The sequence below is a fragment of the Excalfactoria chinensis genome, chromosome 1, assembly GCF_039878825.1.
Source record: "Excalfactoria chinensis isolate bCotChi1 chromosome 1, bCotChi1.hap2, whole genome shotgun sequence".
Lineage (NCBI taxonomy): Eukaryota > Metazoa > Chordata > Aves > Galliformes > Phasianidae > Excalfactoria > Excalfactoria chinensis.
The window spans coordinates 79,562,270-79,587,314 of NC_092825.1; the positions used below are offsets into that span (position 1 = coordinate 79,562,270).

Sequence of the window (25,045 nt, forward strand, 5' to 3'; positions counted from 1 at the left end):
TTGCAGGTGACAGCATCTGTCTTGTTTTAGGAAGATAATCTGTATACATTATGTGAGGCTTTGAAAAACTGTAAACAAGCTCTGGAAATCACTTATTCTCACCCTGGGTTTTTAAACAGATAAAGTCTGAGTACCTCATTTCCAGGAGACTTTAGGTATAGAACAAGCTTTTCAGAAAGCTGTTTTCTTATACTTGTGTAAGAAATGAGAATGCAGTTTTCTTTTAAGTAATCTGAAAGCATATTTTCTGTCTGTACACATGCATCATAGAAAGGTGAAAGGTAGATGCTGTGAACTTCACCTCACTTGTAGGCAGGACTTGTATCTCTGTTTTTGTGTGTCTTTGTCTGCAAGGTCAAGTGCTGAAAGGCATCAGTGATAAGCAGGATGGATACAAATCTTTGCAGGAGCTTGAGAGATGTACAGTGGATCATTTGAGTGCTACCTCTGGATAGTCTCACATGCAACATGTTAATCTTAGTGCTGCAATCAAATGAAAACTACCCAGTAAAACACTGTGGTTTCAGATGCAGGTGTCTTTTTACAGAAGGATTTACACTGAAAGAAGAAGCGTTTATGTAAAATTAAAAGCATTAGGGTATTTCTTGGATATGTTAGTTATAGTTAGGGTGTTGAAGTGTTCTGAAGTATCGGTCTGGTGGTAATTTTCTTTATAGAGAAGTGAAAAATCAGTTAAAACAACCTACTTTTCCACTTTAGAATTGAGAAAACATTTTAGCCTCCATTAAAACATTGGTCCATCCACTTCTGCATTTTTTTAGTTGTAATGATAAAAATTCTGTTCTTGGGATGTTTGTCTTTTGAAACTCAGCCTATGTTGTTTCTCACTTATTTCCTGCATGAAGTTTTTACAGCTTGGCATTGGCTTCCCAACTCAGTCTGATTTTTGGATTTCAGTGGCTAGTTGGGAAATGTCATTTATTTTTCCAAGTGTGAAAAATATATTTTGCATTTGGATTAATTAGGTAGAGGGGAAGGTAGAAATAATTTCCACATTCAATATGACACTTTGAGACAGAAGGGAAGAGAAATAGCTATACTTCACAGGGAAAAAAAAGATCAAATGGCACCACGAATCTTTGCTGAAGCTCATATCCCATGCTAAGATATTTTATATTTCCACACATACTTCCATAGCTTTTTCAGTAGTGTTCACTTGAACATCCTCCCTGTGTACGGAAGATGGACTTAACATTTTGTAAGAAAGACATTAAGGAGTGTTTATTACTGCATTTGGGAATTTTCTTTTGTAATGTGTTAGGGAAAAGTTAATGCTGGAGTTAGATTTAATAGTTTCTAAGAGTTGTCCAGGGAATTTCAGGCTAATTACATTGCTTTAATACAAAGAAAACTGATGAGTCAAGAGCCTATAAATTAATTTAAACCACTTAGATAATGATGATACAATGGAAACTTACCAGCATGTCTTCTATGAAGGATAACATGCTTAACTGCTCTTTGAGTTCTCTAAGTACACTTTACATAAAGGAAGATAAATCAGATCCAGATAGTTTACTTCGCTTGAATGCTGGGGCTTTCATTAGGGCCCCTTTGAGTTAGGAAACCAAAGTTTTCCTTTAGTGAAATAAATTGTATGTTTAGATCTGTGCAGAATAAGTGTCTGATTAGCTTTAAATCTTTTTTTTCCCATAACACTGAACTGGAGACATGAGCATGTCAAATTAAAGGGGCTTTGCAAGTAAGGTGTTGGCATCCATCCCTGCGTTAGCACTTGTCAGTTTCATTAGTGACTGTGATGGGGAAGGACAGAGCATGTTTGGTACCATCCACCTACAATAGTTTTGGAGGATGTGATCACAAATCAAAACATTCCTGATAAATGTGGAAATGAAACAATGTGAAGATGAAAATGTGAACAACTTCATAGCACTACAATGGAGGAAGGAGGATAAAAGTACAAGTGTAAAATAGAGGAAGCACAAGTGTTAAACAGGAACAGGCTGGGTGTTGGTGAAAAGCCTGTAGAGAAGTGGTTAGAACAGTGATGTATCATATGCACAATCAGCATTGCTAATGTTGGACACAGTTTAGTTCTACTCAGTGCTGGTAAGGCTGCAACCTGCGTACCACCTCCAGTTTGTAGGCACTTTGTTTTGCCAGTAACATCAACAGGCAGCAAAAACAATACGAGTTAAAACACAGTGCAGAGGTATGAGATGGTCTTTTGCCAAGGCAAAAATAAATGATAGAGCTTACAGTACGTTTGCTATTGATCTTGGGCAGTGAGTTGGCAGACTTTCCACAGGAAGTAAAATACAATGTTAGCAGATTCTGGAACAGATTATAGAGAATCTCTTAAGGGTTTTAACTTCTAGAGTTGAGTGTATTGATACTGCAATAGTAGATTAAAATTGCCATTTATAATTATGGGCTAATGCAAACTGCAAGGAGTAATTTTAACCACTTCTTCTTGGCAATATCCGTTCATGTGCAGTCTCATGCACAATGTTCAGGGAGGAATAGCAAAGATATATATTAATAAGCATGTGAATGGTTTGAATGATCATGTTAGATCCTGCCACATAAATCAGTGGTGCAGTCTCATCATGTTTAGTTTTGTTTATGCTCAGGAAAGAAGTAAATGAAAGTCATGATAACTTTGGAAATGTTCTACTACACAGGGTGCTTAAATGTATTATTTTCAAGGGGAAGTGTGATGCTTTGGTTTCTGCCTTCTGTTTGCCTGATGTGGGTTACTCATAAGATCTTCTTTCCCTCTGTAGCCCACTTTTTGCTGCTCCAGAATAAAACAAAAAACATTTGGAAATCCTTTTTCATACAGTACACAGTGAGGCCAGAAGATCAGTAGCTGGAGGTTATCACTGTGACCGTGGTTTTGGGTGTCTAGAAATTGTGTCTGTGTTGCTTAATAAGAATGCTCAGGGTTGCATTATTTTTTAGTAGAAAAGGAAAAGGGAAGGGACCAATAAACTTTGTTCTTCAGAGGATAGTTGACTGACAGCTGAAATACATTTCAAGAAGGCCTGGTTCTGAGCCCCCCCCCCCCCCTTTTTTTCCTCTTTTGAAATGGGAGGAAAAAAAAGAAGGGCTTTGTTTGGAGCCAAGCCTGATGAGGACAGAGCCTTAAACCTTGGCAGCAAAGAAAAATATAACCTTTTTCTTTTCATTATAATGCGAAGCAGAAATGCATTTCAAAATGTCAAAAAGCAGACACAAAATGGAGTAGCTACTCGGTGCTAATTTAAGTGTATTGTTCTGGTTGCCTCTGGAAAGACATTATTGGATTAGGTAGATCATTGATATCATTGCTGATGGCAGTTTATGTGTTCCTGTGAAAAATCTTATGTCGTTCCTGAGGAATTATTTTTAATTATTGGAAAGCTAATAAGTAAACGAAGTATAGAGACTGAGATGCCTGACTTGCTTTGAAGGCAGACAGTCTTCCTTAATAAGCTTTTAACAGTGGAGTGGTTACAATGGGAAATGGGCCAAGAACAAAGGGAAGAGAATGTAATGTCCCTAGTCATAGGGCTGGTGGTTGGTAGTGCCTGGGTCTGGCAGATCCCAGGAACACAGCTGCTACATCCCATTAATTAAAGTGCTTTTAAGGTTAAAAGTGACTTTTGTGAACTGTTTTATCTTTTTTTTTTTTCCATTCCAATCCACAGTTCTATAGTGTTTTTCAGTCTGTCTTCCCTGCTATTTTCTGTTCCTTAGTGGAGTACAATTTGCAAATGTTGTGTTGCAGAGAAACAAACTGTTGAATAAAGAGTCACTGATGAGATCTTATAATTTCATCTGATGAATCTCTGTTGGAAGATTATTTGTCCAGTGTAATTTGCAAAGGAACAATGCTTTCTAGGAGACTTAGTGCTCTATGTCTCTCTTTCTGTCATTCGTTAGGATTAGTATTAAATTCCCTAGTTGTACTTAGTAATACTTATGATTCTTTTGTGTTTCGTGACTAAAAATTCATCATAATTAGTGCCTAATCTGCAGCTTTGATTTGGGTTCTTACTGTAATCGCATTTTAAACATGCACGGGCCCTGTTTGAAGGATCCTTAAGTTGAAGAAGTTGATTTTCCATGACAGATCTGGATTTTAAAGTTGAAAACAAATTGTGGAAAGCTGCTGAAATGACACTTTGTCTAATTAGTTCTTCTTTCCATTGGCCTTATCTGCCCACAAAGGAGAGCATACGTCCTAATTCAGTCATGTAATTGGCTGAAAGACCAGAAACATCTCAGGCTGAGCCTTGAGCTTGTGCTTTTCATCTGCTTCAGGACTGCCTCTCATTTTTGTTCCTGTTTTGTTCTGGGTAAAACTTAAAAAGAAGGCATCTCTGGGAGAAGTGATGCATGTATTACCTAAACTAGGACAGTGGAGGCCAAGTCACTGGACTTGTAGACCTGTGCTGCTGCTTACAGCTAATGTATCTTCCCATGCCTTGATTCCTGCCTTTGGGAATTGGAGCTAACATCTTGTTTTGCAAACATAAGTGAAATCTCATGACTATTAGTCAAGGAACTTTGATATATATCAAATATATAATCATAGAATGGCCTGGGTTGAAAAGGACCACAATGATCATCTAGTTCCAACCCCCTGCTATGTACAGGGTCACCAACCAGCAGACCAGGCTGCCCAGAGCCACATCCAGCCTGGCCTTGAATGCCTCCAGGGATGGGGCATCCACAGCCTCCTTGGGCAACCTGTTCCAGTGCATCACCACTCTCTGTGTGGAAAAACTTCTTCTCAGTATCTAACCTAAACCTCCCCTGTCTCAGTTTAAAGCCATTCACCCTTGTAAATTGTATGTGTATATATATATATGTGTATATATATAAAATGTATGTATGATATAAACCACTTCCCCTTGATGCAGAGTGGAGGAAAGAGAGAGATCTGTCTTTGTGCAGTGGTGACAATAAATCTTGTGGTTAAGCCTTTTTATTGCTGCAGTCCCAAGCAGTTATGGTGTCTGTCTTTGAGTGAGAGTGAAGTCAGAAATAAACATACAGGGTATCTTGATAGGTTTATCACAGTCAAATATTAAACCAATCTTATATTAAAAGATATTATTATTTTGTAAATAATGTTTTTATTTTGACTTTGACTGTCTTGTCCCTACAGAGTAGAGAAATCTTAACACTTCAGTGAAGAAGCAGCCCAGAAAGCAGAATATTTAAGTCTAAAAGAGGAATTTTGCTTACTGTGTGTAAAATTCTTGAGGACAAAAGTTCTACAAACAGCAGATCTCCTCAGAACCTGATACTTGATAGATGTTATAATTAGAGTTCTTGCCAGCTGTGAAGGCATGTGCAAGTGGGCTTTTCTTTACTGATACAGTGTACAATGGAGAAGGGCAGATGTTGGGCCAAGCAGCTTTCTTATATCAACCTAACCTTGATTGCCCTTTGCCTGGCTCTTCTTCCGTCTTTGATTTCTTGTAAAGCAGTGGCTGTTAACTGGAATACTGCATCTGAGGACTGAGAATGAGGAAATCTTCATGCTCTACTGCCAGTTACTTATTTAAATCTTTCATTTCCTGGAGGATTCCCAGCCTGAACATTCATCTCTGAAGTCACAGTTATAGGCTTGCTGCTTCCCTACGCCATTTGTGTAGACGCACTGAGTTGGCCAACCTTTCATGTAGTGTAGATGAAAAGAAACTATAGGTCTTTTTATCCTTTATATAGTCGTGTATTTCTTGTATAAGTCTCTGAGAGTCTCTTCATTTTGCAATGTTTTTAAAAGCTTCCTTTGAAAAATAGGGGAAAAAAGCAGTGATGGGATAAGGGGGAATGATTTTAAACTGAGACAGGTAAGGTTCAGGTTAGATATTAGGAGAAAGTTTTTCACACAGAGGGTGGTGATGCACTGGAACAGGTTGCCCAAGGAGTCTGTGGATGCCTCATCCCTGGAGGCATTCAAGGCCAGGCTGGATGTGGCTCTGGGCAGCCTGGCATGGTAGTTGGCGACCCTGCACATAGCAGGGGGTTGGAACTACATTACAATTGTGGTCCTTTTCAACCCAGGCCACTCTATGATTCTTTCCAGGTATCTGTCTTATTTACTTAGAACTTCTTCTGACCTTTTAATATGTAGGAAGCTTGCAGTCATGTGCTACTGGTATTAGCAGACACGAGTACAAGTCAAGGCTAGTGTGTGCTAGAACTTAGGTGTCAGCTGTAGTTTATTTTCACTTACTGAATTTATACAGTCTTACAAAAAACCTTTCAGTTTAAAGACTAGTTAATAAAGGGATTCAGTGATTAAGAGTAAAATCTTGCTGTTGTAATTCATTATAGAATATTCTTCTGTGGTTCATTCTGCTCTGAATCAATATCCAGAAATTTGTATTTGCTCAGTTTGTACTAGAGGGCAGACAGTTTTGTTCTATAAAAACATGGATGCTCTGCAATTCTCAGATAATAGAGTACAGTGCTTGGCTGCCATGGTCTTTCAAATGGCACGATCTTATAAATTCAGGCAATCTGAAATGTGCATTCAGTGGAAAATCAGTGGTTCTTGTTCTTCTACATTAATATTTTGGTTTTTTTTTCAGTGTCGTTCAGTCTTTGAGCATACATTGATAGCATAAAATAACATGATCAGCAGAAACCTATTTGTGAGTTAGAACATCAGAAGCAGTGGGCTATTTTTCACTAACGTACTTTTCACATAGTGTCATGAACTTCTGTGCTGATATTTATTATCATCCTGCATTGTTTCAGTGTTGGTCCCATCTCTGGTGAACACTGTAAAGGCTGCAATATAGGTAGCCTATGTCCTGAATTGATTACTGTTTAAGTTTTAAATATTGGCATTGGAACTTCATTACAAATATAAATTTTGATTTTGAAGTTACTGGGTGTTCTGCAGTTGATTTTAGGAAAGCAAAGACTTCACCAGTGACCTTTTTGGATAGAACCTAATTAATCATTTTTCAGCAGCTGAATGGAACTTAGTTGTTCAAAATCATCACTGCATCATTATTCTTTATCATAGATAAAGAATAAAAATATTATAAGTTCATAAATATAAATATAGAGTATTTAGATAGGGAGCTCTGCCCCCTGCTTCTTTCATAGCATTACACGGACGTTGGATTTTGTTTGTGTTATGACAGCACAATACTTTTCAACTGTAAATTCTGTTGAGTACTGTACTTTGTATGTTTTCTCAGGACTAGCTGGAAAGATTATAAAAGCCATCATCAATGAAGGATTTCAGATCTCAGCTTTGCAGATGGTAGGTTTTCTTTTTTCTTTATCTCATTGACATACAGAGGCTGGAGATGTGCTTCACAGCAATGCAGAGGTGTCTTCCTGCAATACAAACCCCTTGTGTTGACTGCGTAGTTATGTTTTAGGATCTGCACTGCCTTTGGTATATTTGTATTTTATTGTTTGATTGATCAGCTGATTTGTTTTCCCTCGCCATTTCACCATGAGCCAAGAGACTTTATTTCCCTGTGTCTCAGTTTCACATGGCTGGAAGGGGAATAACGATATTGATGCCTTCTGGAACAACTGAAGATATCTTCTGAAAACTGTACTAGTTAGGATTAGGAAAAAGTTTGTTGACATCCTTCAAGTCTTTAAATTTATAGTTAGCGTGAATTTAAAGGAGAGTTTTTGAAGATACTTCAAGGATTGGCATCCTCATCACCAGCAGAATTTAAAGGAAATTGGCACAGAGATTGTTCCTGAAAGTAGCCCTTTAGGAACTGCCTTTTGTGCTTTCTGAAAGTATTAAAGATCTGAAATCTCCTTGCAACTCAGATACCCTCTAGAAATATAGTTCCTTCCCTTTCCTATGCAACAAACAGGTCCTCTTGTATATAATAGTGGTATTAGCCAACGCTGCAAATGAAGTACATTGTCTACTGCTGTGTAAGGTAGAAGAAAGTGCTCTATGCTCTATTGCATGTGGCACCATTGGCTCAAAAGATGATAAACATATTAGATGTAAAGCCATTCCTTTTACTGGGTGGAACTTAAATTGCATTCTGAATTCTTGCTGGTTAAGAAGGGGCATCTATTTTTTTTTTTTCCTATTTAATGCAAACAACTAACATTTTTTATTTTCTTAGTTCAACATGGAGCGTGCAAATGCAGAAGAATTTTATGAGATTTACAAAGGTGTTGTTGCTGAATATATGGTAAGCATAAATTTGAAAAGTTTCTATTTGTAAATATGATTAAACGAGGAAGCGGTTACATCTTTTCATTGTAAGTATGTACATCTTTACAGAAAGGGTAGTTAAACACTGGAATAGGCTCCCCAGGGAGGTGGTTGAGTCACCGTCCCTGGATGTGTTTAAGAGCCATTTGGATGTGGTGCTCAGAGATAGGATTTAGCAGAGGGTTGTTAGAGTTAGGCTAGTATGGTTAGGCCGTGGTTGGACTTGATGATCTTTGAGGTCTTTTCCAACCTGAGTAATTCTATGATTCTGTGATCTGTCCATCTTGAGACTGTGATAATACATTCTCTAGGAGCTTGGTTCTGTCCAGTTCTAACTTGTTTTGAAATAAATGTAAGTCATATCCAAAATTGTGCTACCTGTCATGTAAGACAGGTCCTTTGTGGGAACTGTTGAGCCAAGGAATTTGTAAAATACAACAGAAAGAAGCCTTCAGGTAAATTATTTTACTGTGGTAAAACTATATATCACACACACTTTTTAATATATATATATGTGTGTGTGTATAGTGTAACTGTAGTGGGCATCTAAGATCATGTATATTATTGCTATGATTTGTTGTATTGCAATATAAAACTTCATAACGGCAGACAGAACAACAGGAACCAGGAAGACAACTTTGTCTTTATTCATTTTACAAATAGTACTGATTTTCTTTTCACTGCCATGCCATGTACTATGCAAATTATGTTTAATTTATAAATGGTTAAATTATTAAAAGATTTCTACGCAGTTACTTATATTATTCCAGATGATTACTAATAGTACTCTGACAATGTGACTTTTTCTTTCCTTAGCATTTAATCAACTTACTTCAACAGGGTTGATAGATTCCTCTTAAAATAGTTTAGGGACACAGTCTGTTCATTGTCAGATTAAGGAATACTTACAAAATTTCCTCTACTAACATCCTTTGTGCCAGGAACCCATATAAGACTGGACAGACAGACGTGGAGGTGAGTTACAGAACTCAAATGTGGTAGTTCTTGACTGGTTTTTCAAGGCCCAGAGAATCCTCTGGTATTACAAAAACACAAATTGAAGCAAACTGGATATTCTCTATCATTTTCTGCTGTTTTGTATATACGCTGACCCTCAGATAAGTGACAAAGTTATATACTTCGATTGAAAAGTTACTCAGAAGGGAAGGTGACATTTAAACTGGATAAGGAAGTAGAGAAATCTGTTTCAGATGGGGTTTCAAGTGAGAATCTGGGGCTCCGTCCTGAAAGCCATATGTGCTTGACGCACTTAGTTGAAATTAATGGGATATCTTCATGTACTCAGCTTATTTGTGAAACAGGATAATGTGGGAAAGCTGATCGTGATGTTAAAGACATCCAGAAAAGGCACATATGGGAACAGCAGTAGATATTGTCAGTGCAGGCCAAGTAGGAAGAAGTACATTTTGAAATAGGGAATTGAATAAAGAACATGACCTCTTATATATCTGTGACTCAGAACCGTCTGTTTTGATCTGAATTTTATTTATCATTTTAAAATAACTCAGTGCAGAAGCGGAAGATACTTATCATCCTTAAGTCTTCTTCAGAAAACTTACTCCCATTTCTTCTAGTTAAGCCTTTATAGTCAGATAAAGGCTTGACACATTGTACACAAAACATGTATCTGTGAAATAAGAATGCTGAACAGTTGCTGAATTGAAAAACTAAAAGAAGGTTTGTTGATATCTCCTCTAATCAATAGGTCCTACATAAGATTCTGCATACTGATGATTAGTTTTTGTGCTGTTTTATTTTGCGTTTCCTGCTGTAGCAAGACTAGGAAATGGGAAAAAGGAGGCAGATTATTTTGTGCTAGCTCTAAATGCACCTTATTAATCAAAAATGTTTGTACTTCATCCAGTTCCAAGAATGGGCTTGGTTGACCACAAGCCATGTTATTTGATGAATAAATCATTTGCAAAAGAAAAATTAATTTAGCTCTAATTGCAAGTTCTACCAAAGAGAAAAAGGGCGAACTCCTATTTAGGTTAAGCTCTTTACTTGGTGAGGATGTGAAAACCATACCAAGCTTGTCTACTGCATTCTCATCTGCTTCTCTGCTGTAGTTGATGGCAACTGGACTTCAGTTTTCAGTGTTGTGTTGTAATGAAGCAGTCAGTAGTAACTTTGTTCATGCCACTTACCCTCATTGGTGGGATGTCGGTGCTGATACAGGAACAGTAGAGAAGTGAAGCATAAAGAAAGCCACAATTTACAGAGACAAATAGGGAATGTTGTTAAACATGTCGTTGTCTGTGGAACTTGTTCAACATGGTGCTATTTTTCAGACTTAGGCCTAGCAAAGTCTGTTGTATTGATTCAGTTTAGATCACAAGTTATGAGATACTTCAGTGAAATCCAAGTCAAGATTAGTAAGAATTTAAAGTAAAAGAATTTAAAGTTTTGTGGATACTGTTGTATGTTGTTCAGTATCCCAGAGAAGCTGAATATTCAACTTATCTCCAACTCCACCATGTAAACTAAGTTGCAAAATGTAAAACATATATATATATTTATGAATACTAATGATATCCCTGCTTCACATCTTTGCTTTCCTAAATACATTTTTTTCTTTACTATCTGATATGTTTGGATCACATTTTGGGGAGGAATGCAACCTGCCATAGTGCTCAAAGCTCAGATTTGTTTTGGTCTTTTTTTTCTCTTCCAGGAGATGGTTACAGAGTTGTGCTCAGGCCCTTGCATAGCAATGGAGATTATACAGCCTGAACCTCCAAATGTGTTCAGAGACTTCTGTGGTCCTTCTGACCCTGTAAGTACTTGCTTGAATGATGAGGAATACTAAAAAAAAAATGACACAGTGTCTCTATGTACTGAAATTTATGTGAACTGAAATGTCACGGTGTGGTATAACTGCATATATACAACAACAGGTATAACCTGTTGTGTTTCCTCAGAACATGTGAGCATTACATTATTATGGAAGTGAAATGCTAGAGTTTGGATCAGTTTGCAAATTCTCTGATGATTTCTTCAGCCTTACCTCAACCAGATGGTAAAATACTGTGATGGTATTTATGTGAAAATAAAGTTATCCAGAAATCATGGTTAAATATTCATAAGTATTCTAACACAAGTCTTGAGAGCCTCGAATCAAATAGTTATTATGATTACATGCCAGTGTACAGCAATTGTTAGTCCACTGCAGTCTGTAGCATTGTTCTAGGACAAAACTATAAAAGGAGAATCAATTTCTGTGGTTTTGTAAAGCAACAAAAAAATGCAAATCTTACTGTAGCTGTTCGTTACGCTAATAGTTCCAGCTTTTATTTTTAATTTCTTGAGGTAAGTGATTGGATATGCATGGTGCTGTAAGCAGTCTGGAGACAAGTGTAAAAAAAAAAAGCATAAATGCTATCTCAAAGGGTTGGCCATTTTTTGTTAAATAGTGAATACTGACATACCACACAGAAGCCACAAAATAAAGTATCAAGATGGAGGCAATGATATCACATTAGATAATTATAATTTCATGTTTTAGTTGCAGACTGGGTGAGCTTAACAGTTTCCATGGGGGGGAAATCACAAAGGTTTATACAGGTAGTGTAGAGCAATTTGTTTGCCGTATACTTCTCTAGATCTGAATAGAAATATAAGCTAAAGGCATTATCCAAACCTGTTTTCCCATTATGTTTGGTCACACTGAATGTTACAAATGTTCCTCAGTTCATGTAAACAGAGCATAACCTGCAAGTATGGGATACCAGCTTCATAGCAGTTGCACTAATGTATGTTTGGAAGATAGGCAGCTGTGTTAAGTATTTCTGTATGCTATTTTCTATAAGAATTTCAAGCTAATTGGCTCTTCAAGCATGTGTAGTAACTGTATCTGTTTTCAAGAGTGATCTTTGCCTGAAATGTGTATCCCTTTAGATGGTGTTTCTGGCTTATCCTTGGAGTAGAAGTGACTGAGGTATCTCAGTAGCCTTTTAGCATTCATAACCTGTGTAGTCAGTGAAACTCCTGAATGAACTTATGGTGAAAATATCTGTCTCAAATAAAGGTATCAGAAACCACAATGGAGTTACATTATGTAGCAAGGTTATTATGGAATCATAAACTCACTGGGGTTGAAAAAGGCCATTATAGAGAGACCATTAAGATACTGTGTACTTAATGTTCTAGTGGTTAAAGTAAATGTAAGTGTTGTGCAAATAATGTATCATGACTGGGAGTTCTGGATCTATCTGTTTTGTTGTTTTTTTTTTTTTATTATTTGTTTATGCTAGGTCCTGGTATTTGTACAGCCTATTTAGAAATACAAGTGAGGAAAAGTCTGTAGCTATAGTACAGAATATATCTGAGTCATTCTCGCTCCTGTTAAATATTTCCCACTTAGTGGTATTTAGAACACAGTGATTACTTCCAAAGCAAAGTCCTGTTAAAAGTTAGTAAAGGAACTGAAATTTGACTTACGTAATGAATTGCTCTCCATCATGTGTGCTGTGAATTATATGTCAGATATGTAGCAAATGTAGTAATCGCTCTTTGGCAAGTCATGTGTTGCAATTGTCAGCAGCCCTCTAAGTCTGTTCCTGGTTTTGCAGGGAGATGACTGGGGCACACTTGTTTTATAAAGGCATCCAAAGAGATGTGATCCATATTTTGCCAAATCAAAGCAAGAAGTTGATTAGAAATAGGTTCAGTTTTTGTCCAAGTCTCTGATTAAGATGGAAAAGAGAATCGAACTTGTTCCATTTTGAGCGTTAGATTATAATAAGCCAGCAATTTATAGCGAGTTTACAATGCTAAAAATGAAATAGAACTTTGTGCTATTTTCTACAATTGGATAATATTTTGTTAGCATCACAGGTCAGTAAGGCTCTCTGCCAAAAAAATCCTTCATTATAAACCGGCTTTTAAATACTTTATTAAAAAGTCTTGGGTGGTAGTAGGGGAAAGACCACTAACAAAAAACCTATTCTGAGCTTCTGTGTATGACTAACCTATGAAATGAGGAAAGCTGGATAAAGGTATTTGTCTATAAGGAGCTGTGCTGACTGTTCTGACTCTCAAAATTACTGTCCCTGACTTGATTGAAGGGATCAGTGCCACAGTCTTGGTGTGCGTGTCCCTGTCAGATAGTGCATGGGCAATGAGAAATGCTTTCCTGCAGATCCTGCTGCAGATCCTGCTGCTTCCTGCATTCTCATTTTACGCTGGCACATCGCTGATGACTGGCTGTCTGGGCTGTTGCACTCTTGGCAATCTGTCAGAATCTTTAATCATGTATATCTTAACCTTCTGTGGCACAGCCAGATTTTTTTTCTGCTTATGGTGGCCTCAACTGGGGCCTCTCTGTACTCTCAGATCAGCTGTGGTGGTTGTCTTGTTTTCTGGTTGCAGGCCTCTAGTTTAGCCATTTATGCATCCACACCTCAGACTGATCACATAGCTTGTTCTTGACATCTCTTTGCACCTTGATCTCTCTCTCCTGGAAAGCTTCTGTAGTTGGTGTGTAGGGGATAGAAATGGAAGACTCTATCCAAATCTGCTATCATTAATAAGCATTCACGATTTACATATTGTTGCAGCAACCCTATAGAAAGCTATCAGGATGTCCAGATGCCTATCTTGAAAATACTGCTCTTTACAAAATTATCACGTGCTGTTCAAAACAAAGGTCTCAGAATTCCACACTGGTCTTAAGCTTCTCAAGGAAGCCGCAGTCTCTCCTAAGACCCAAAAGTGAGGAGGTGTGAGATACCAAGATCCTACGAGCAGTGGAACACTTCTATTTAGATATTTGAGTTCTGAGTAAGAATGGGATTTCTGAAATGACTGAGTTCCACATATTTTCTATGGTTTATGAATCGATTAAACCCTTTTTCAAAATCATGCCACCTTATCAAATCTTGTTAAGTAGATTATCAAACTATATATATTTCATGCTGGGTGCTGTTAGCTTACTCTGTTTCTACTGGTGTTGTTCTGAACTTGAGAGAGAAAAAAAATGCATGGCAAAAAGGTAGCTGATCTAGGAAGCTGGTAAGAGGACTTGGTAAGTCAGTTAACTTGAACTTCAGTGCACACTTGCTTGGAAATACAAGAGTTACTAACTGCAACCAAAGTTAAATAGAAAAGAAGTTAATGTTTCTCTTGAGAAATGATAGCGCATGGTGGGGGTAAATGCAACACAGTGCACCTAATCCAAAAACACCAGAAATTATTCCACACTGAGTTGAGAACAGGGAAGAAAATGTTGGTGGGACTGCTGTGAATAGCGAAGGGCCTTTAGGTGTCTGTTGTCTCACATGTATCAGGAAGCAAAGGTTAGCACTGAAAACCTCAGCTTCATAGTGGGATGAACAGCCAAGGGGATTCTGCTCAAGTTTGGTGGCATGGATGTTTCAACTGATTGGTGTTTGTGGGTTTTTTGGCCTCTGAAGCACTGAAAAGCCTTTTGCTAATACTTAGATCTGAAGATACAGCTTTCATTTCACACCATCTTGTTTTGAATTAGCTGCTCGTAATGTTTTGTCATGGAATTGTTGAGGTGATTACTTCCCTATTCATAAAACGCTTGAAAATTACTGTAAAAAATGGATCTATTGCTTTTATTTATTTATTTTTGTTCTTGCCTTTTTTTCGAACTTCCCTCATACTCAAATGAAAAGGTTGGTTATAACATGTGAATGTTGAATGAAGGAATCTGTGTAAGCTGCATGCTCATGGCTGATTGAGTAATTTTTAGTAATCTTATCTCCTTTTAGTTGGGAGTGGCTGTACGCTAAAAGTTACTCAAGTACCTTCTGCTGTGAAATATTATTAATGTGATGGGATATAGTGCAGTATTTCTTCATCTGGTGGGTTGGGTCAACTGGGCGGTTTTCATATACTTGGTTTTGATCCTAACCTGCATTCTTTTTACGGTGGCGATTTGCAATTTGAAGTGTAACAGCGTATTAATAGTCTTTAGTATTTTTGCATCAGTAACAAAGAGCTGAAAGAGAGATTGGATGGTTTAAAGCGAAGCAGTGAACTGGAAGAGTGGGAGTCTGCTTTAGCTCCGTTCCTGACCTCGCTGTGTGACCTTGGACAAAAGGTTCAATATGTTTCTGCCTCAGTTATTCCATCAGTTAAATAGGGATAACAGTATGAGCCAAAAAGCATTGTTGCTGTAAGATTTTTATCTGCATAGCCCTCCTGTGAATATCTAGCACTGGAAACAATCTATGTGCAAGGCTAAAAAATGTTTATGTTCAGCCATGTGTTAGAATTGCAGTATGTTTTTTATTACAACGCACAAGAATGAGTTCAGAGGAAAGTATAAAGAAACATAGAGGTTATTTTCAAGCTGTCAAGTATGTGTGTTCTGGTAATACCTTCAGAGCTGTTTCAGTGTGGATCTCCTTGGAGCCTGGTGAGCCTCAGTCAGGGTGTTGACAATCAAATACACAATGTGTCTCAAGAGAAATAGGATTTATTAATCTAATTCTCTGATGAAGACTTTCATATCATAAACTGCCTGCTCAGAGAGCCTGAGTCATGTAATAATAATAAAATCTTTCATTCAGTGCCAGACCATTATCAGCTAGAGTAGCAAACAGATCGATACGAGTTACGATATCCTGCTGTCTAAGCCTGCGATGGGAAAGGCATGATTGAATTGCTTAGATGTTATCCAGGGTCAGTCATCTGACTCTGTCCTTTCGGTTTTTAATTTCCCCATCAGACTCTGCAGGTCTAATGAAAATGTGATACAGACAGTGCTGAGGCCTGCTAGTTGATAATTTTTGACTGAGAAAGAGGCTGCAGAGAGAGATTCTTCCCTGTGGTGCTTTGGCTGAGCTGATGCTGCTGGTTCATATAGCTCAAAGTAAACTTGGGACTTCTACCTTCTGGGGGAGCAGGGGACCTATTAAGACACTGTCGAGAAGAAAGCTAGTGTTAAGGCTGCTGTACACTAATGATCCATAGCTGTAATGTGACTATAGCCATGAGCTGGCACTACTGCTTTAGACTGTGCCAGATACACTGGTGTATGTTGTGACATTTGTCTCCAAAAGTATTACCAGTTGTTGTCATTGAGGCCCTGTGGCTCTGTGGATGTCAAACCCCACGTCTGTGGTAGTTGTTTGCTTTCCTTTGTTTAAAATGGACAGAGTCTGCACTGGTTTTACTAGAAAACCAGACTGATACATAAATGTCATATTTGTTCTTCTGTTTAAAGCTGTGTTTGAAGCTCTAGGAGCGGCTGAGAACTAAGAATCTGATGAAAAAATTTTACAGGTATGATTTCAGAGTCTTCCTGATGTTTTCCTCTTGTTTTTAAAAAGGATGGGCATCACAAAGGTCTGCCAGCCCCCTGACACCTGGCTTTGTCATGTATATATGTTTTATGTTTGCAGGATGCACAATCTGGTTACAGTTTTGAGATGACTGAGCTGTGTTTATTGCGTACTGACTTTTCAAAGTCATCTTTAACAGGCAACAGAATGCCCTGTGCTAGGGAGAGGGGCTTTAGCCTTGCTGAAATACATCTCTGTGAGGAAATCAGAACAGAAATCAGAAAACTAGAAGCGGTGGCAGAGACTGCTGCTTTCAGATACTGCTCTAAATGTTACTTATTATTGCCCAAAGGTCACTGTCATATGATGACCGTTTAGTGTCATGTGGAAAAGGAGTTTGTCAGCACGGCATGTTGATTCTCAATGAGTTAATGGATACATTTTGAAAATGACTGTTATTAGTCGTGATTGGCTGTCATCATCAGGAGACTAAGTGCTGAAAGTCTTCGAAACTGAGCTCTGCCTTTAATCCAGTGTGACTGAGCTGTGTTGGCAAGGTTACAGTTTGAACAAAACTTTTATCTGCCACTCCTTATTTGATGCTCCAGAATGACCAGACTTGACAGTGTCAACAGTGTGACATTTTCTGCCTAAATAAATGCTGGATCTGAGGTTATTGGACTTAGTTTTAGTCATCACAAACTGCAGTCATTTGATAAAATAGATAATAGTAGATAATAAAAGGTATTGCCAGGTTTGATATCAAGCCCACTGCCAGCACAGAGGTATGTCTAGGGGGGTGTCTGCTGCTTGCATCCACTGAAGAGAAGGAAGAGAACTGGAAGTAGTGTGTGTTTGCGTCTTGTTTATGGTTGCTGTAGTATTTTGTTATTTTATTTATCAGTTGTCAACAAAGTTTGTCCAGCCTATATAGCAATTTTTTTTTCTTTTTCAGTTTCCTTTGCTGCCTATTGCTATGATGTTTTAGCATCCCATGTTAACAAAGGCCCCTTCTTAACTGAAATTTCTGGGCGCTGGAAGTTGCCAATATTTTATCAAAGGTTCTGTGTGCCCTCCTAGAAATCAGCATCAGCATCAGGGTTCCCATCTGCATTGCTGTATTTCCCTTATGTCAGACTTTGCTCTGGGCTCCTTGTGCATGTTCCCAGGCTGAAGTAAATGGCTTGTATTTAGCAAGAGGAGGAAGCTGAACGTAAGACCAGAGACTGAAGAAAAACAAAGATGTGCCATGAGGCATTAACAGCATTGATTATTGATCTCACAGAATCATTAAATGGCTTTAGTTGGAAGGGACTTCAAGGATCATCAGATTCCAACTCCTGTGCCACAGGCAGTGTTGCCAGCTGCTAGAGCAAGTACTAGATCAGGCTGCCCAGGGCCCCATCCAGCCTGGCCTTAAATGCCTCCAGGGATGGGGCATCCACAGTGTCTCTTGTTACTCACCTCCACCTAGTTAGAAATCCATTGACCACAACCCTCTGGCTGCAAAATTCCAACAAATTCCTTGTGCACTGAACAGTCTATCCTTGAAATCCATTTCTTTCCAATTTAGAGATAAGGATGTGGTGGGGAACTGTGTCTAAGGCCTTGCTGAAGTCCAGGTAGATTATGACATCACTTGCCTTCCATTTGTTCAGTGATGCTGTTGCTCCATCATAGAGGGCCACCAGATTGGTCTGGCAGACCCTTCCCTTGGTGAAGCCGTGCTGACCATCTCAGATCACCTGCTTGTCCTGCATGTGCCTTAACACGTCTTCCAGGAGGATTTATTTGTTCCTTGATCTTCCTGGGCACAGAGGTAAGGGTCACCAGCCTGTAGTTCCCTGGGTCCTCCTTCTTCCCTTTCTTGTCAATGGCAGTGATGTTTTCCATTTCCCAGTCCCCCGGGACTTTGCCTGACAGCTATTCCTTTCCAAACATGATGGAGAGAGACTTAGAAATTGCATCAGCCATCTCCCTTAGGACCCTGGGATGCATGTCATCTGGTCCCATGGACCTGCATGCATTCAGTCTCATGAATCTGTTTCAGACTTACAGTGAGGTGGAGTTTGCTCCCCCAGTTCCCACCTAGAGTTTCAGGCTCAGGGATGCGAGAATCCTAACTGCTGGTGAAGACTGAGGCAAAGAACTCACTGAGGACCTCATCCTTCTCTGTATTTGTTGTAGCCGGTTCGTTCTCCTTTTCCACTTAGCAGAGGAGGTATGCTCTCTTTGGCCTGTCTCTTCTGTCCTATATACCTGTAGAATCTCTTGCCAGGTTTAGTTCCATCTTTACTGACTTGCTGTGTGGCCACAGAGACTTCCTAGCTATGCCCTAGTATGTGTAACATGCCAAAGAATGCTGAAGCTCGGTTTTCTAGACTTTTCCTTACATCATATCTTAACCCTAACCATTTTATAAAGAATTAAACTATACTTAGAATATTTACTTTTATTTCTTGTTTAAGAACTATTGTGCTGTTCAGCTCTGTAGATGCTTCACAGGTAAAGACATTCAGACTGATCTGAAATCACAAAGACTAGTTGCATCTCTCAGTAAGTGTGAAGGAAGCCTTAAAGATTGTCTTAGGGATTGTAAAGGCTCCCTTTGCACTCAGACTGTGTATGTCTCAAAGTAATAGGTGGGTGTTATTAAAAATAAGGTATTTTAAGCTTCTGTGATGAAGAAAGGCAGGATTCTTACAAATGCTGTGAGTTACATACATTTGTCTACTCAGCCTTTAGGATCTGGATTTTTTTTAACAAGATGGATTTTGATTCTAACTATCCATCTGCAGGTCTTTTTTAGAAAATTAATGTTTCCATGTCCTTCGTGTACTTTATCTTCCTGTTTAGAGTCTCATCAAGCTTTCACTGTATGCCATATTTCATGGATTTGGTATATACCAGGACTGCTCTGAAAGTAATGCCTCTTATTTTATGATGTTGGCCCACAATCTCAAAGGTGGATGTCGGTGGTATGGTAGTAGAGGCTGAACCTTCCTGCCTGCATCTCGTTATATATTGCTGTCATGTGACAGATAGCAGTAGAGAGGCAGTCTGACAAAATGGCATCTGACGTGGAAGTGTGTATGGAACAAAGATGTGGAACTGAATTCCTCCATGAAGGAAAAATAGATCCCACTGATGTTCATCAATGCTTTCTGAATGTTTATAGAGATCAAACAGTGAGGCAGGGGTGCAGTACCTTTCAGCAGTGGCAACAGCTATGTGAAAGACAAGCTGTGTTATGGATGGCTATGCACAGCTGTCACTCCACAAAACAAAGAGTGTCTCAATGAGGTGCAAATCATGTGGATTTTTTATCAAAGAAAAAAGTTTAAGATATAGCCCTGAACAGGTAAAGTGATGTGTGCTGTCCTTTGGGGGTAGGAAAGGAATAGCTGCATTTCCTGGAACTCAGACAATCAACTCTGACCACTGTGTTACAGCACTGACTAAGCTGAAGGCTTGATCTTCCATAATCAGGCCACAGAAGACAGCCTTTCTTCTGCAACACAATATCTCCAACCCCCACACCAATAGGAAGACAGTGATGCACATTGCCAATTCTGGCTGGACTGTTCTAGCACACTCACTGTATAGTTCAAATTTGGTGCCTTCTGACTTCCATCTGTTTGGACTGATGAAAGACAGACTGACTGTGTGGGCAACATTTTCCTAGCAGTGATGCTGTAACAGCAGCTGTGAAGCAGTGGGTCATCTCTACTGGTGCAGATTTTGATGAGTCTATCATGCAGGCTCTTGTTCATCACTGGTAAAAATGCACAGCTGATGGTGGTGTCTGCGTTGAGAGACAGAATTCATTCTGTCAAATAGTGTTGTTATGCTCTTTGTATCTGTTGTAATTTCCATGGAAATAAATAGGAGGCTTTATTTTTGGAGCTACCCATGTCATGTAAATGAATCATGTATTATATTTTATAACTTTTTAAAAATGTTTGTCTTACCTAGTTTCATTTAGCATTTACTTGTTCTGCTTTTTTGTTTAAGAGCCCTTTCAAAATACTGTATCTTAGTTGTCTTTCATTCCTTGTGTGTTTCAGATGGATTAGGGAGAAATGTTTTGTTTCTCGCTACTGTAGAAAAGGAGGTAGGCCTTTAACATGCCAGATGATTGTGTGGCACCAGCCTGATGCCAACAAATACACAATGTACTTTTACCACAGGCAGGCTGATCAAAGGTGACCTATGGGATTCTATCTCCAGGACTTGTTTTTCCCTTCTAGACAGGGTTAAAATGTGATTTACCTTGCCAGTGGGAGGGTTTAAATACTTTATTCTAAAAATGAGAAAATTCTTTCCCCTTTTGAATATAATCTTTGCCAGTAAGACACAAATCTAGTCATCAGAATTCACAGGCTATAGTCTTCTATAGTCTCCTCTTGCAGTCATGGGGGATCTACCTTCTTTGGTGATTGCCATTCTTTATTTTTTTTTTCCTTTTTTTTAATTCTGCCTTTGAAATACTCTGTGATATTTTCTGCCTTAGCTCCTTCTGTTTTGAGAATAGATTCATTGAAATATAAACACAAGGTAAGAGCCTCCTTGAAAATGTGCTTGGTTCTGGGTTAGTTTCAGTCTAAGGTGTTGTTTTCTTTGTTTCCCTTGTGTTGTGTTTGGTTATAGTAGGCAGCAAATCATTCTTGTACACTGAACAGCAATATTTTTGAATATATGAAGCTAATCCCTGAAAAGAGGGACTGAAGTAAAAAGAAAGTAATATTCCATGTGACCTTAGTTCTTTCTTGGAAAAAGGGAGCAGTGTTTTCAGAAGATATGGGGAATGCTGACGTCACTCTGTCTGGGAAAGAATATGTTATTGTTACGCATCAAACAACATTTTTTTTTTTCCTTCTCTGGTTTCTTAGTGTAGAACAGATATACATCCTGGTCACAGTGACCTTGTGTTTTTGCAGAATCTTTGATTTGAATTGATTAAAAGCGTTCGCCTTACATGCCTGATTCAGGCTTTTGTTGACTGTAGATAGGCTTGTCCTTCCCTTGAACTCTTCCTAACTGAAGGTTGGAACACAGTAGTTTTGTACTACTGTTACGTATGCTTTAATTTATGAAGTAGTATGAATTTTATCGCCAGTAAAGAACAATGTAAGAAAATAATACACCAAGCTGGAACTTTGCCAGGCTGCAGGGGTTTTTTCCAGAGGACTGTATAAGGCAGTATACAGTATAGAGTCAATGTACAGAGGTGCATGCTGAAAATGTACAACAGAGGAAGTTACAAAAATGCAAGAAAAAGGCAGCAGTGTCCTTACTTTTCCATATAACCATGATAACGGTGTGAGCTTGTGTGTCCTGGAGTTGACTGCAGCTGTCCCAGAAGATTTCATGTCTTTCAGCTACCAACTTATGAGCAGGCAATTCCTGGATGGCCATGACTTTTTTCTTTTATTAAGATCTCTTGGAATAGGCAGGTGGAGAGCATGACCAGGTCTGTAAAAGCTCTTATCCCAGAGGACTGCTTATTCAAGCTCTGCTTGGTTAATAAATAGGTGGTAGAGCTAATCATAGCCAAACAAAAAAAGGAGTGCGGATCATAGTGTATTTTATATACTCTTGGTGATAAATTGGTCTTTGAGTACACAAAATTGAGATTCTTCACTGCTAGAAGGAGATATATCAGTTTCTCAGGTGGATTTCCACTAAAATTGATTGGTTGGCTTTGTAGATGGCAGGTCATATCCATAGACTATACATTTCAACAAGGTGCATATGGACTGAAATTTTATAGGTGCTTTGTATGCCATTAAAATAATGCAAGATGTACGTGCTGTGACCAGAACATATTTGAAATTACGTTCTGCTCGAGCTACGTTACAATGGTTTTAAAGTTGGGTGAAAGTTAATCTGTGGTCTCAGTCTTCCCTTCTGTAACAGAAAGAAATAGATAGTCTGTATTGACTTTGATGATGATGGATATTTTCTTGTTTCTATTGCTGTTTTTAAATCCCCCTCTCTGCAATTGCTGGCAGCTTTGAAAACAGCTGCAGTCAGAGTTTTCAGTCTTATAGCACTGATTTTATTGTCTCTGGGTGTTATTAACAACAACAAAAAAAGATATTTAAGAGAATTAGATATAAAATAAGTAATTCAAGGGTTGAGAACCTGAGAAATGTAGGGTTCTGTTTGCTGGTTTGTTTGGTTTAGGTTGATTCTTTCTGTTCTACTGCAGGGCCACCTGAGCAGAATTTTTATCAGCTTCTTTCATTTACAGTGTGATGGCATGCAGCTGAGGTCCACATGCGACTTTTCTTGAATAGCTCTATCTAGAAGATTTCCCTTTCTCTACACCTGTTCTACTGGTCAGATGGGCAGAACGAGGCTGGGTAGATGTGTGAGCAGGAGTTCATCATGTTTGTGGGATAGCCATAAGGCTCTGGGTATGGTAGGCAAGGGACGTGAAAAGACCAAAAAAAGAGGAATCCATGCATGTTCTCCCACCAAGGTCAGATGAACCAATACCCCATGTAGCAAGTGCAACATCAGGACAGTGCGGCAAAGAAACAACAGCAAGGTATAGGCAAAGGTGACTCCCTCCTGAAAGAAACAGAGGCTTCCATCTGCAGATCAGACCCTCTTTTTTGAAAAGCCTGCCTCCCCAGAGTTTGAACCATTTAGGTAGAGAATCCATTCATCTCGATGGGGACCATGTTTCTTGGCTTGTAATTTGGCAGGACTAATTGAGAGGCCTTTGAACTAGGATTGATGGAGAAAGAGTAGGATACTGTTAGAACACTGAAGATATGCCTTGGGATGGTACAATACCATCTGAAGGTGGCAAAGGTCATAGGAGCACTTGTGTAGCTCCAGGGAGCGATGAGGGCTCAGGAGCACATCTAAAATGCTTATTTACCAACTTGTGCAGTAGGAGGAACAGATAGTATGAACTGGAAGCTCTGGTCCTTTCCCAGAGCTCCGGCGTGGAAATTAGTGCAAGGAGTCCCATGACTGGAGTGCTGGAAAAAGCTGTTGTCCAAGAGGGATGAGCAGGGCAAGCAAAGTAAAAGTGTTTCACTGTACGTAAGGGATAGCTTAGGTTGTACTGGCATTGTTATTAGGGGTGATTCAGTAGAGAACCTCTAGATGAGATTTAAGGGGATGGATGACAAAGCATATGTTGTCATGGGTGTCTATAGATCACCGACACTGAAGAGTCATTCTATAGGCAATTAGGACAAATGTCTCATCACATGCCCTCATCTTTCTGGATGTTTGAACCTTCCAGCAATTTAAATGGCCTTGGAGGCCCATGGAGGATGCTGATCTACAAGAAGGGCACAGAGGAAGATCCAGGAAAGGTTACAGTTCTGTTAGCCTAACCTCAGTCCTTGGAAAAGTTACAGAGTAGGTTATCTTAAGTGTTACTGAAAAACATTTGAAGAACAAAGCTGTTATCAGATGTTGTCATTGTGGGCTTGATCTCCTAAGATAAGGTTACCTGCTTGACCTTAACATTTTGAGGATGAAAGAAAGGCACAGCATGTAATCTTTCTGGAACTTAGTGAGGTTTTTGATCCTGTCCCTCATAACATCTTTCTGGACAAACCAAGTTTTGAGATGCATTAAACACAGTGCATCCAGCCAGTCAAAAGAGGTGATTCTGCCTCTATATTTTACATCAGTGCAGCCTCACCTTGAATAGTAGGCATATTCTGGGCTACACAATATGAAATGTTAAGGTACTTGAAAGCACTCACTGAAGGGCCACAAGCTGGTAACAGGGCTGGAAGGCATGTCCTGTGAGGACAGGCTCAAGGCACTCAAGTTGCCCAGCCTTGAGAAGAAGAGGCCCTTGTTCTCTGCATCTCCCTAGGGAGGAGAAGCAGAGGGAGGTGCTGGGGTCTGCTCTTGGTTGCTGATGACAGGATAGGAGCAGCACAGAGCTGCTCTGGGGGAAGAGTCAGAAAAGATTTATTTACTCTTAAGGTGGTCAAACACTGGAAATCTTCCTACATGGGTGTTGGATGCCCTGTGCCTGTCAGTGCTTAAGAGTCATTATGAATCATGTTCTCAGTGACATGCTTTAACTTTTAGTTAGCCCTAAATTGATCTGGCAGTTGGACTAGATTATCTTTCAAGGTCCCTTCCAATTGAGCAATGGTATATTTCCATGGTAGCTCTCTGTTTCCCTTTGCTGACTGGCACGGTCTGGATTTTGCAGACTGTGACTTATCAACAGTGTGCTTACGCTGCAATTAAAGCAGCATTAAGTCAAGGAGAGAGAATAGTCGAGGAACTAGATTGGGAAGATCTGAGCGAAGAACTAGACATTAAGCTTATGATGCTTGTGAAGTATGTATTGTGTTTTGTGTATTGTGTTTCTAGGAAATTGCTGTCTCTCTATCTTCCTATCCCATTTTCCTTGTATTTTCCTTTGTGTCTGTTCATGTGGCAGAATTTTCAGACCAGTAACTTGGTCTTGGTATGTTTAGGAACACTCACTAGTACAACTAGTCCTGAACACAGCAGGAACTTTAGAGAATGTAGTTGTTACACGAAATAACAAGTGATTCTTCCATCTGAACAGGGCTGT

General features: G+C 39.0%; 1 protein-coding gene across 3 annotated transcripts in view; it reads left to right on the forward strand.

The window, feature by feature from the left end:
* The window catches only part of NME7 (NME/NM23 family member 7), an 86,614-nt gene that overhangs the window by 37,457 nt on the left and 24,112 nt on the right, over positions 1 to 25,045 (forward strand). For all 3 annotated transcript variants that reach the window (XM_072337615.1, XM_072337624.1, XM_072337630.1), the window contains exons 8-10: positions 7,194 to 7,258; positions 8,103 to 8,171; positions 10,890 to 10,991. In XM_072337615.1, the coding sequence (XP_072193716.1) occupies positions 7,194 to 7,258; positions 8,103 to 8,171; positions 10,890 to 10,991 (236 nt within the window). The remainder of the gene's footprint in view (positions 1 to 7,193; positions 7,259 to 8,102; positions 8,172 to 10,889; positions 10,992 to 25,045) is intronic.